Source organism: Aulostomus chinensis, chromosome 7 (genome assembly GCF_037954235.1).
Source record: "Aulostomus chinensis isolate RoL2024-O1b breed Wild chromosome 7, RoL_Achi_v1.0, whole genome shotgun sequence".
NCBI classification, from domain to species: domain Eukaryota; kingdom Metazoa; phylum Chordata; class Actinopteri; order Syngnathiformes; family Aulostomidae; genus Aulostomus; species Aulostomus chinensis.
This window is the reverse complement of record NC_141326.1, coordinates 27,894,995-27,908,443: the sequence shown is the minus strand read 5'-3', so window position 1 is coordinate 27,908,443 and position 13,449 is coordinate 27,894,995. Positions and strand designations below refer to the sequence as shown.

The 13,449-nt window shown below is 46.8% G+C and overlaps 1 protein-coding gene across 1 annotated transcript; it reads left to right on the top strand.

Moving 5' to 3' along the window:
* The first annotated feature begins 275 nt into the window (after positions 1–275).
* tes (testis derived transcript (3 LIM domains)) lies at positions 276–13,316 on the top strand. Its single transcript, XM_086209685.1, is given in 9 exon segments — positions 276–522; positions 3,954–4,039; positions 7,097–7,121; positions 7,123–7,168; positions 7,171–7,736; positions 9,115–9,648; positions 10,994–11,209; positions 11,280–11,438; positions 12,129–13,316. Coding segments are annotated over 9 exon segments (1,851 nt in total). The 5' UTR covers positions 276–495; the 3' UTR covers positions 12,321–13,316.
* Positions 13,317–13,449: the final 133 nt, after the last annotated feature.

Sequence of the window (13,449 nt, the reverse complement as noted above, 5' to 3'; positions counted from 1 at the left end):
TATATGCTCTTCTCTTGACATTTAGAATATACGAAGTGCTGTTTTTAATATACATGATTTGATTTTCAATTTTTTTTTAAAGATTTTTTCACTTGAATATGTGATGTTAACACATTCCTCACCTGCATGACGGAATTTTCCATAATATTTATTTGCTTCTCAACCTTCCTCTACACGCTGAGAAACTCCTACTCTTAAGCAATGAGACGCGTTTGAAATGTTGCCATTTTTTACTCTGAAACTTCTGACCCAAAAATATTTTTTCCCCCGTTAGCAAATTAGCGACGGCTTTTATTGTGCATGTACAAGCCGAAACGTCCGACTCCATCATGTGAAGCTCGATGACACTGCGGACAAGGAGCAGAGAAGGGAAAGCGGAGTGAACCTGGCCGTTTAATCATTTGCTCTCTTGTCACTTTTTGTTTTGTTTTATTTTTTTTTTACATTTTTTCCCTCGTCTCCCCTCCGTCCAGAGTGACAGAACCCGCCTCAAATATGGAGATAGAGAAGGAAGTGAAGAAGGTAAGCTCTCCCCGCGGTGAGTGCCTCGGACGGACCGGGGTACGCCCTGGAAAAGTGTGCGGAGTCCCGGGCAGGTGGCGGCTGGAGAGAAAAGTTTAATTCTCCAAATACGGATTTTCTGGCTTGCTTTTGGCACTCAACTTAGTCTGTGCCTTACAGCCATTATTATCATTATTAATATTATTATTTTAAGAATTGCTGAAGTCATTAAAAAATACGTTCATTCGATCGTACTTCAATGATGTTAGCTTACTAGTTTAGCTAGCGTCATTAGCTTACTACGGTCAACCAAACTTCTCTAACTCATTACTAAGTTATTATTGTTGTTGTCAGAACAGGATGAGCTGATTCGTCACGCCAGTGTCAGCAGTCATTCTGATATACTGTTTTAAGACATTTATATTTACACAGGTGAATGAAACAACGCTGAAATTTAAGTTGTACTGTTTTTAAGCGGATATACGATATACCGATTTTTTTTTTTACAACCGATCTAGCCGATATTCATTGATGTGTTAGTTAAAATTAATAGATTGTTGGATAGTTTTATTTTAGACACGCTGAAAACACACGTTCACATTTTGACTGTGAGAAATTAAGTTTTCCCCTTATTTATTCCCACGACCCGATTTTTTTTTTTTTTTTTTAAAAGCCCTTAAATCGTTGTGTCCTCAACAGAAACAACAGATGAGTAAGAGGAGGAGCTTTCACAAACTGGGCTGATTCATCATCAGCTCCCAGACTGACATGGCGGAATTATTGTGCACATGTTTTAAAAATTCCAAAATGATGTGGATGTATTGTGGAACTGCAATATTAGAGGGGCTAGAAGTTCAGGAGGTCAAACTGATTCCACTGTCACAGCTTTTGAAACCAGGAATATTCCAAGTTACAGATGATATCTACTCTACCGTCACCATTTTGATGTGTTTCATGTACAGCCCAGCCTTCCTCCAGCATGTTTCACTATACATGAATGCAGACTGTCAGTGACATGATGATGAGCGTGTGTCAGCATCAAGCTTTTGTGCCCTGATGTCCAGTGTGTGTGTGGGTGTGTTCACGCTATTCAGGAGCTACAACTACTTTCTTGTCCCTGGTTTATTTCAGTCTCACTGGTGGGTGACATGATGCAGTCGAGAGTTGGGTGTGTGTCCGCTGGTAGATGACAGGTTTTCCACAGTAGATACAGTAAACTCTGTGTGTGTGTGTGTGTGTGTGTGTGTGTGTGTGTGTGTGTGTGTGTGAGAGAGAGGAGAGAGCGTGCACGCACGCAGCTGGATGACCCAGACAGACTCAGGCTGACATCTGCTATTACAGTAATCCCTGAGGAGATCAAGTCTCAGGCAGCGAGTTGCTGCTGTAATTACTGTCAGACTGAGATTTATCCAGCGTGGGGACATTCTGGGCCTGCATTTTTATCTGTTTGTGTTATTTATGCATCCCTAGTTAGAGATAATAACAGAGCTGTTTAAAGTCTTTGAGCCCTTCATCACACCATCCTTCCATGAGCTCATACTCCGTCTTCTTTGTTGCTGATAGTTTGAGGCGGTCAACTAGCAGCAGATGAAGTGGTGCATCCCTCGTGCTTGTGTGTTTCAGCCACATTATCTTCTCAAAACTGAGCAGGCAAACCTGGTTAAAATCAGAATACTAAACCAAAAGTGAGGAGGCTGTGATGGATAAAATCAGACATCGAGTGAAGCTGCAAAAAGACGGATGTTTTAGTGCTTAACAAGTGTCAGGATATGCAGGATTGTGAAACAAAACCCTGAGCTGTAGAAGTGGGACGAACCTGCCTGGTTTCATCTTCCCGTCATGAACACAAATCGACTTTCTCAAGTTTTTAGTGATTTTGTTGCAAAACGTCAGGAATAAGTGAGTAACAAGATGGTGAAGTTGAGTGTGGAGCCTCAGTTCCAGCCTCCATCAGCCAGCAGGGCAGCACGTCAGCCTGGCTGTGGTGAAATGAGTCAACGGTGACGTGACTCACTGTACGTGAGCTCGTTTATGCTGCGTCTGAGGGCTGTCAGCTTGACTAATCATGCTTAGTCACAGTGCAAAGTCACTGACCAACTGTGTTCCAGAGAAACGGCCCGTTGCCTTCTCATCGCAGCCCGAATCAAATATTTACCCCTCCAGACTCCTCACACTCCTAGTGTGTGTATCTAGGATGAGAATCTCTCAAGGAAGAACAAAACGGAGGTCATGTTTTTTCATGGTCATCTGTTTGTCTGTCAGCAGGATTTTGTAAACATCATGAGGCAGACTTTCACCAAATATGGCAGAGCGATGTAGACTGGGCAGAGGAAGAAGCCCATTATATTTTGGGGCAGGTTAGCATTAGCGCCATGTTTTATGTACACTTTCTCCTTATGGGTCAGCCAGGTCTCAGAAGTGGTCCGAAACACCTGAAGAGCTTGTTGATGTTGTGCCGTGAAGTCAGGGGGACTCGTGTAACTGTGTTACAGTGCAAAGGCGGCCGTGTTTGATATTAGCCTCTCGGACAGGAAACTAGTAACTGGACTCATGTGGTCAGGGGCTTCGATGAGTCCTGAAGACATTTGCAGGCTGATTCAAGTCATAACGCCACCCAGTGGTAAGAAGATGTGATATTTGCCCCACAGTGCAGCATCATGGGTGGTTATTGCTGTTATTATGAAGTTTTCTTCACACTGTGGTTGCATCATCAGTCTTTAATGCAGGAGTGTGCCAGCAGCACGGAGGAGGACAGGAGGAGACTAAAGTGAGTGCTTGACCTGGATCTGTCCTGGACCTCCCCTGGACTCTGGAGGAGGTGGATGTCATCCATCTCATACATCACCGCCTCCTGTCTGATTATAAAAATAGACATAACCGTCCTTCTATTGCACTTCCTGCTCACATCCTTGTTCTCCTCACTTCTTCAGACCTGATGGAAGCTGAAATATTGGCGTCAAGGCTCTGCTGTTTGAATGCAGGAGTTACTCTCTGCATTCCTCCATGGTCAAAGTCTTTTGGGTTGAAATATCCTTGACAACAGGGGTGCCTGCAGGGTCCCACAAGGCCTTCAGCATCATTGAATAGTTGACCATATATGGTCACAAACCGCGCTGAAGGTGGCGAGCTGTGTTTGAGGCAGTAGATGGAGGAAGAGGATGCAGACGTTAAGACAGAAGAGCAGCATAGAGTGACCAGGCAGAAAACTAGACATGGTGGTTCAGTAAAGCAGTGAAAGAAACATTCCTGAAATTATTTGAAGGTAGGAACTCTCCCTATGAAACTGTCCTTCCCTTCCAGATTCTGAGCCATTTTCATGAACCACCAGAACAGTTACTCAGTTTGTTTGTAGTAGATTCTGGCGCCCTGGCCTCAGGAAACGTGACACTTCCAGTCTCTTAAACGTGACACACTGCGATGACTCTAATCTCCATCATGTGTTCGCTTCACAGATGACCCTCGGCCACGAGTTCGGAGCTGGAGCTGCCTGCTTGAAATGCAAGGACAAGTGTGAGGGCTTTGAGCTGCATTTCTGGAGGTTTGTACAGCCTTGAGTGGAAAATCTGTTTTATTGCATTGATTTCCTGTTTCTAGATGAGGGACATGTGGGGAAATTAAAGGGAATGAGCAGCAAATTTGGCAGAGGAGGCCTCTTAAGTGAAGGGATCCTCAAGTGGATCTTTGTAGGAGTTTAGTGGCCTGCAATAGTAGAACCAGGCTTTACGATTTTATGAGTTCAGCATTTCCCCAAGGATGAGTTACAGGAGGGGGAACCATGTGCACAGAAATGTTTTTAGTGGACTTGCAAAGCTGGCCTGGCCAGGACTTCTGGGCCTGTCAGCACCAGAGGGGTTCTTGGTGCCAAAAAGACTTTCCAATACCTCCCTTGTCGGATGTTTCTTGAAGGGAATGCTATCTAAACACCATTAAACATGGATATCTCTGTGAAATCGGCATCCGTCAGGCATCACTTGGACGCCCACCTGAGGATGTACCATCATTTTACAAACATCAGGATGGTCCCAGTATTCTGAGAAAGCAGTGAGCACAGAATAGAACTCAAATTAAGGCCTTTAAAAATATTATATGTAATTAAAAAATATTTCATCATAAAACGGTCTGACATTTTCTTAACCGTTCATGACTCTTGCTCGCACCTCCATTCCATGAACCCAAACTTAAGAGTTCTTTATTAGAGGGCCGCCAGCTTGCAGGCTGGAAGGTGAGCCTAAATGTTAGAACGGGCTGTCTTCATTGTCGGCGTCATGTAGCCCCTACTGTGCCCAGCAGCATGTCAGGGAGAAGTTTCTAGTTTACTCACACGTGTGAACTGACATCCATGTGAAGCACCCGTTCATATAACATTGGTCTGTACCCGATGAGACGGAGCCCTCACGTTTCCTTACTGGCAAAACCAAACCTCAGCAGTGTGGCTCGTGTTTCTGCTGTGGTGCCGCTGGGTGCATGCGTGGCGTAGGGGCATTATAAACACGGGCATTCATGACAGACAGCAAGGTCATTCAGCCCTCCCTCCTGGAATAATTTCAAGAAAAATAAACTTGCATTCATGGTGGAGGGCTGGCCAATAACGCCATCAGCACAGTCACAAAATGTGCTGTTAGTTGGACCAGTGGCTCGTGAAAAACAGCTCTGTCTGGACTGATAATTATCCACACTTGGCTAGTTTTCCTCAAGACAGCCGCAGGTGCTGCGATGCCAACCGCAGCCCCAGGACAATGGCACACCCCAGGTCGCTGGCTTGCTTTTAGTCAGGAATGTTGCATTGTCCACAAACAGACAATGGGCCTCATGCATGAGTGTTCTTATTTTTATATTTTTTTTCCCCCACAAAACTATTTGAAGAAATTCCTGCATGTGAATTGCAGCTGGCAGCCAAATCTGTTTTTGTCCCCCTCAGTGTGGATTGAAGTTTTTTGTGCCAGACAGTAGACAGGTGACATTGGAGATGAGGAGCGCAGGCCAGGGGGGTGAGTCCCTTCAGCTCGTCTGGAGTCAGTTGCATTGCAGCAGTGTGCAGGGCTCAGGGTCTTACAGCAGGTTCTTTAGACGTTCTCAGGTGTGTAACAGGTGAGCTTCACTCCCCGCAGAGTCTGAGGGTTCCTGAGCCCCGTCAGGAGCCACAGTCGTAGCAGACTGGCCTGACCACTTCAATTTAAAGTTGGATATCGGTAATAATTTTCGACTTAGCAGAATTAATTTGGTCCATAATGATCATAAGTAACGTAAGAATAGAAATAGAATTGTTGTTGTTGTTGGGATTCAGTTTCCTTGGGCTTCAAGTGAACGATATGTGGCTGGTGTGTGTTTTTGAAAAAAGCCTTGGTGAGTTAAAGACGACTAACAATGAGTCATTGAGATGCAAATCTCACTTTCTACAAGTGTCACGTTCAAGTAAATCACACACCATTTGAAAGCATAAAACTGAGCAGTGAATCAGGGCTTGAAGGGCTTGACGCTGCAGAGCCTTGTTAAAGAGAACTTTCCTGAGCCCACTAGAACCCCGGACATGCTGGAGCAGGGCGAGCAGCGCTGAGTGATGTCACAGTTACTCCACAAGCACGAAGCACGTTGTGTTGGGACGTGTAAGAGGCAGAAATCTGGGCTTCACTCTCAGCTTGTTTTGTTGGTGGAGTCTGAGTAGAATAATGCACAGGATTTTTAGGTTATAAAAGTAAAAGCATGTCCTGGTGCATCATGTGTTGTTCTCCTGAGGAGACCAGAGGGTTGAACTATGAAGCACGTTCAACACAGCCAGGCTTTCTTTCAGCAAGCTGGCTCAACAAACCCTAAACTCGCCATCAGAGATTCTCGGTATCACAACGGTGGATATGATTTTTTGTCGATTCAAGCCTTCAGCTTCAGGCTCTGTGCGTGTCCCATAAAAAGGGGCGTTCAACGCGTCATTTGACTCTTTGGAAATGGACGGATCGCGCGCCGCCTACTTGAGTCAGTAGAACAAGTGACTATAATGGAGGGTTATGAACAATATCAAACATTATGACAGCAAAAAGCAACACTGTCGCTGCAAATAAGGCGAGAGAGGAATGCTGGAAGAAAACTGCTGTTCTCGTAAATTCGTTAAAGTCTATATATTTATTTTACCACTCAATGCACTCTCTGTGCCTCCAACTCGAAACATAGCCTGCTCCAGACCAGGTTAATTTGGCCACATCAGTTACCATGGTGATCTAGCCAGGTTAAAAGAGAGACACCTCCGTGTCATTGAAAACCCTGGCTTGAGTCGTACCTCGCTAACCCACTCATCTGGCTTCATAGTTCACCCCTTCTGATGTGATGTCTGTCCATTTCTGGTGTTTGCCCGTGAAGGCTGAAGGTTTTAGTGGACGTGAAAAATTCTAGAAAGTTTTTCAGATTTTCTCTCGTGTTAAAGGAGGTCATTTACTAAAATGCTGTGAGTTTTTCTAGGTCTGTGTGTTCTTGCTTGTTGTTCTTAAGTTATGGTGCAGCTTAATTATATTTGCGCATATTGGGGTGAGCTAGGAATTTTCTCAAGCTGCAAACAATTATCAGAACAGAATATTTTCTTCCCCCTCCTGCTCTCTCTGCTCTGCAGAAAAATCTGCCGGAACTGCAAATGTGGGCCTGGCTGACCACAATGTCCAGATGAACTCGGAGGAGAACATGAAGGTGGGAAGCTGTTCGAGGACACAAAATATACCGGACTCATCGCCAAGCTGAAGACCGACGGCATCCCCGGCTCCCAGGGCAGCATGGTCACCATCACTCTACCCACCCCTGCCATGGGCCTACACGCTCCCTCCTCGTGCCTCCTCTACTGTGGTGCCTCCTGCTGCCGCAGCTGGTTCTGTGCAGCCTGCAGGAGCTCCTGGAGTTCCTACACCCTCTGCCCCCATCAGCCTCAGGGTCAGGGGTCAGGCTACGCAGGGTCGGCCTGGTCAGGGTCAGGATACGCAGGGTCGGCCTGGGTCAGGTCAGGATACGCAGGGTCGGCCTGGTCAGGGTCAGGATACGCAGGGTCGGCTTGGTCAGGGTCAGGATACGCAGGGTCGGCCTGGTCAGGGTCAGGGCCGCTCAGGTTCGGCTCACTCCAGCCAGCGTCACAGCTGCTAGAGCCAACAGAATGCCCGGTTCCAGTCAGTGCCATGTCAGCCACTGCAGAACCAGTCCCCAAAGATGTGCCAATGATGTCTGTCACCTACGAGTGGGCGCCACCAGTAGCCAACAAGTATCTGGTAAGAGTTCGTCCTGAAATAACACTCTTGTTAAGCCCCGATCTTCTACACTTGAGAGTTTACCTGATTAGCTGTGTCCATCCATCCTTTTTCTACCTCTTATTCCGTTAAGGGTCGGGGGGGGGTGGAGCCTATCCCAGCAGCCTTTGGGCAACAGGCGGACAGGTCACCAGTCCATCACAGGGCCAACACATATAGACAGACAACCATTCACACTCCCAGCCACGCCTACTGTCAATTAAGACAATCCAGTTAACCTGGTCCCCTCTTGATGTCTTTGGACTGTGTGAGGAAGCCACGCAGGCACAGGGAGAACATGGAGACTCACACAGAAAGATCCAGTGCTCCAACCGAGGCTGGAACCTTCTGGCCGCGAGGCGACAGTGCTGACCACTGCGCCACCGTGCCGCCCGATTAGCTGTGTGTCTGATGAATGTAAGTCGAACATCTCCAGTAATCTGAAGGCATCTCTTTGGACTCTGGCTGTGTGGGCTGTGCCAGTATTTGCTGTAAGCCTGAATCCGTCCTTTACAGCTCAACTACAAGACCCCTCAGTGCTTTTTTAGCCTGATATCATGTTGGTAAATGTTCCACAAAGGCTCGGACTGAATTGATGTCGAGTTTATCTCCCACCTTAATGAGCGCTTGATGCACTGGTGGATACAACATCAAACTGTGTAGAATGATAAAGGACATCTCTGTACCTCTCCTCATTGAGGACAACAGGATTTCTGGTTATGAAAATACTTTTTTTTTTTTTTTTTTTTTTTGTACTGCTTGAAGTTTGACAAAGATGCCGTAAGTTCGACCGTGATTGAGTCCAACTGGGGCACCTCTGACAGCCTCGCTCAGGGACGTGAAGGAACGTGTACTTGAGGCTTCAACCAGATGTTGATTTCTGCAGAACAATGGGGAAACGGTCCTGAAGAAGAGGAGTGTTCTCTTCGAGACCTCCTCGTCCAGTGGTCTCACAGGTGTAACATACCAGGTGTAAAATAACCTTATAGAAACCCTTATAATTCACAGAAGCTAAGGATTCGTGTGCATGAAGGCCGGCTGTTTTGTAACTATTTGATCAAGTGATAAAGAGCACAGATGCATTTAATCACTATTTGTGAACAATAGGATTGAATTTGATGCAGATTTCCCCAGAAATGCCCCTGCTGCTCCTGCTTTGTTTCCTGCAGGACTCCCTGTATTTGTTTAGTCTAGTACAGTGGACGCCTGTTTAGTCTCTCTTGCTATTAACCTCTTTCTGAAAACACTGTATGCCCTGAATCTCTTTCTGATTGGCTCTTTCCTCTCCTCTCATCCTTCACACAGTCTTTATCTTATCTGAGCAAACACAGTTTCTCCTGATCTTCTTTCTGTCTTCCAGGCGGTGCGTTATATCGAGCTGCTTCCCCCAGAGAAGCGGCCAGTGGCGGGTTCAGAAGGAGCTGCCTACCGTCGCCAACAGATGGCCCGTCAGTTACCTGAGCATGATCAGGACCCGTCCAAGTGCCACGAGCTTAGTCCCGCTGAGGTCAAGCAGATGCAGCAGTACGTCCGCAAGTACAAGGACGAGGCTCTCGGGATCGGAGATGTCAGGCTCCCCGAAGAGATGGTTCTGGTTCAGGCAGGACAAGCTGGAGCTGCAGGACCCGGACCTGGAGCTGCAAGAGCTGGAGCTGCAGGACCAGGAGCTGCAGGAGCTGGAGGGGCTGGCAGTAGACCAGGAGCTGGTTCTGGGGTTGCAGGCCCTGGAGTTGGTGTCGTGGGTTGCGCCAGTGGTGCTGGAATAGTTTCAGGGCCTGGTATTGGAGCTCATGCTGGCTTAGGACCAGCTGGAGGAGCCATGGGTGCTGCGGTGCCTGCTGGAGCCCTGGGCGTCCCTGGATCTCAGCAAGCTGGACAACCCCAACAAGCCTTTGTAAGCCATTTCTGTGTTTCTGTCTGGAGACGAGCGTCTTCTGTCTTCCATATTCAGTTTGTCTGTGGTGCCAAATTATCAAAGAATGGATGTAGGGATCAAATGAATATGGATCTGAAGATACAGTTTTGGTAAAAAATTAACATTTGTCTTCTTTCTTTCTTTTTGTTTTTTTACAAGAGTTTTTAATTCAAGAGGTTAATAACAAAATACATGTTGGACACTAGGTGGAGCCATTTGACCAAAGTCAGATGTCTGCAGTCGTCAAGATGGGTTTAATTTTGAGTGATTACATTTGAATTCTGTGAGTCATGAGGCACAACTGAATATCTCGTGGAGTCTTATGATTTAGTTTTTGTTCTTCTATGATTCATTGAGACAAGAAGCGGTCACAGGAGAAATGAAGGGAGATTATGAGTCAACATCCTTTCTGCTTAAATCCTCACTTTCTGCCGCTCCCCCCCCCCTCCTCCCGCTGTTCCATCCCTCTCTCATTCCATCCTTGCTTGCAACTCCTCAGTATTCATGACTTTATCCGTGTCATCACTGCCACAGCCGCCTGCCAGTGACTTCGCTGCTTTGAAGTTCTACATTTAACTGCATTCCATCTCATTTTAACCAGCAACACCGGATCACAGTGGAGTTTCAGTAAACAAATAAATACATAAAAGAGAGGGAGCAAGAATTCGACCCGTTCCTCTGAACAGTTTGACTTTGAAATTGACTCCCCAAGATGCAGTTTTACCCTGTGTGAATGTTTGGTAAACTGCTTTTTAAACGGAATGTGATGTCAGAGCTGAACAATCAACATGTACATGATGGCTGAAATCATCCGTTCATGTAGCAGGAGACATCCAGCAGCAGTTGGCGTCGCCTTCAGTTCATTCAGCAACAACAAATGTCGCATTTCAGCTGAGTCCTCGCTCAAAGCTCCTCAGTGAGGATTTGCAGCTTGCGTGCTGCACCTCTCTGTTACGAGCGGACATTTGGGATGTTTTTGGTTTTGGTGGTGAAGACGCTGGAAGTAACAAGGCAGTAAGGCGCCTGAACGCGCTGGGCTGTCCGCAACCAAATCGTAAACTTTCTCATTCTCACTCAAAAATTTCAGCTGTCAGCGTGAGATATTTCGCTCTGTAAGTCCGCCGAGTCGATAGTTTGATCTGGTTTGCTTTGCTGGAATTAAGATGCACATCCAGACACAGCAGCAGTGCTGACCGCCGGCCAGCTCGCCGCACGCTGGGATCTCCTGCTTTCAGGATGTGTGAGCTTGGATGGAGAATATTACTGATGAGTTTATCAGTCTACTAACTAACATAAACTTTTTTTTTTCCTTTCTCCAACCAAGTCATGCAGCCACTGCCAGCAGCCGATGCGCCTGGGCGAGCCGGCTGTTTACGCCGAGCGGGCCGGCTACGACAAGATGTGGCATCCAGCCTGCTTCGTGTGCTGTACCTGCAAGGAGCTGCTGGTGGACATGATCTACTTCTGGAAGAAGGGGAAGCTGTACTGTGGGCGTCACTACGGCGACAGCGAGAAGCCGCGCTGCTCCGGCTGTGACGAGGTGAGGAACGTGTGACTTGTGCGTGTTCTCCTCCTGTGGCTGTGACTGATTGTGCCGCGTCCGTCTTCAGCTGATCTTCTGTAACGAGTACACCCAGGCCGAGGGGCAGAACTGGCATCTGAAGCACTTCTGCTGCTTTGACTGTGACTCCATCCTGGCCGGAGAGACGTACGTGATGGAGGAGGACAAGCCTGTCTGCAAGCCCTGCTACATGAAGAGCCACGCTGTGGTGAGGAACCCCGCAGAACAACCTCCTAGTTAAAACTCGAGACTACGGCGGTCAAACATTTTAACAACCTGCCTGTCAGAACAAGCACAGACCTGCCAGAAATGTGAGAAATGATTACATAAAATGTGTCACAAAATACTTTACAGGGATACTCCCCCAGATAAAGGGTATTTTGCCCTTCAAGTACTCATAAATATGTGTTTTTAACTCGCAAAGGTGTTTCTTGTCCCTCCTGCATCGCTTCTCTCTGACTCCAGATTGCAGAAAGAGCCAGCCATGCGTGTTTAGCTTGAAGCTAATGGAGACCGGCAACTAACAACAGCAAAACTGTCCAAAAACCCCCGCTTACAAACGTTGCAGCGCATCGTCCAGTATAACCCCCATGAAGTTTGTTGCTCAGTCACAGTGCAACTTTGCCATTCGAGAGGAAATGAGTCCAGTTTAAGCATTCGGGCTGCATACACATGCGTTGTTACTTTAGAGAACATAAATGTCTTTAAATCTTTCAGCTATTAACCAGTTAATTTGTTTGAATGTTTTATATTTCACGTCTTTTGTTTTACCTTCCAAAGCACTCAGAGAGTTGATGAAACAAAAGCTGGTAAAATATGGACGGAAAGTTGGAAATCTAGAGGTTTTCAGATATTTTCTGTACAAAGACATGGCATTTTTTCCTCCTCCTCTCTCTAGATATGCGTATCCTGCCAGAATGCGGTGGAACCCGAAGCCCAGCGGGTTTCCTACGGCGAGCACCACTGGCACGCCGAGCCTGACTGCTTCAAGTGCTCCGGCTGCTCCAAGTGCCTGGTTGGCCAGCGTTTCATGGCTGTGCAGCGCTTCCTCTTCTGCTCCATGGAGTGCAAGAAGAAAACCATGACTTAGACGGCCAAAACAACCTCCTCCATTTCCTCCACAACCACTTGTGAAACCAGGACGTCTTCCGACGAGAACCACTGGCCCAGCTGGGGTTCCACGGTGGTTGGGTTCCTCTGAAATCAAGCAGCTCGTACCTGGAAGACAGAGACTGAAGTCCCTTTGAATGTGGGAGCTCGGTCCGCGCTGCAGTGTTGATGAACCAGGCTCCAGTTCTACTGAGCCAGTTTCCCTTTGGTTGCCTCACTTGCGTTGTTTCCTCTTTCACACTGATAGCATTCTTTTAGTTTTGGTAGGAATTTGTTTATGTCTTGGAGCTTTTCTACAATTGATTACTGTTTAATACTCCTACTACTGATCTAACCCCTCCCCCACACACACACACACACACACACACACACATGGCCATGTAAGCATTAACTTGGTTGAATAAGCGTCCAATGACCTGTAGTCTAGATTTAAAAAATGTAAATTTGCGATCATGAGTTTTGCCTCCAGCGGGAGGCGATTGGAGTTTAAACGCCGTTTCACAAAAACTCCTGGTGCAGCATTTTGAGGAGGCTATTTTTTTTTCCACGAGAGAATTTTTATTTTTTATTTTATTTTTTTACTTATTTCTCAGGTCCGGTCACTCCTGTTGCCTGAGGGCTGTGGGGGCACTTTGATGACATCACCACTGACGGTGTAGCGTTATCAGCTTACACAGCTGCGAGAAACTGTTTCACCTGCTCAACATCTGTGTGTCTTTATCGCGACGCAACAGCCGCTGTGGTTGTCATGACACACATTTGTTATCAGAGATGTGTTGTGCTAGTGCGGTACTCTACCAAGTCTCTCGGCAGAGGTCGCCGCTGTGCTGCTTTGACGCTGTCCTCCTGGTTATTGGGCTGCTGCTTGTGCAGGGGCTTTGACTGCCATCAGAGCCTGCAAAGAATGCTGATGTCTTCCTGATGTACACATCCAAATGTCGATATTAAAATCACTCAAAAGAGAATTCCGAACAAACGTGTGTCCTCCCTCTTTAATTATTGATACGGAAGTTCTAAATTCCTCTGTGCAAAATGTCTATTCCTGCATTTGAGTTCATGTAAAATCACATTTCATCCTCCCTCAGCACAGGGTAGGAACCCGGCTCTGA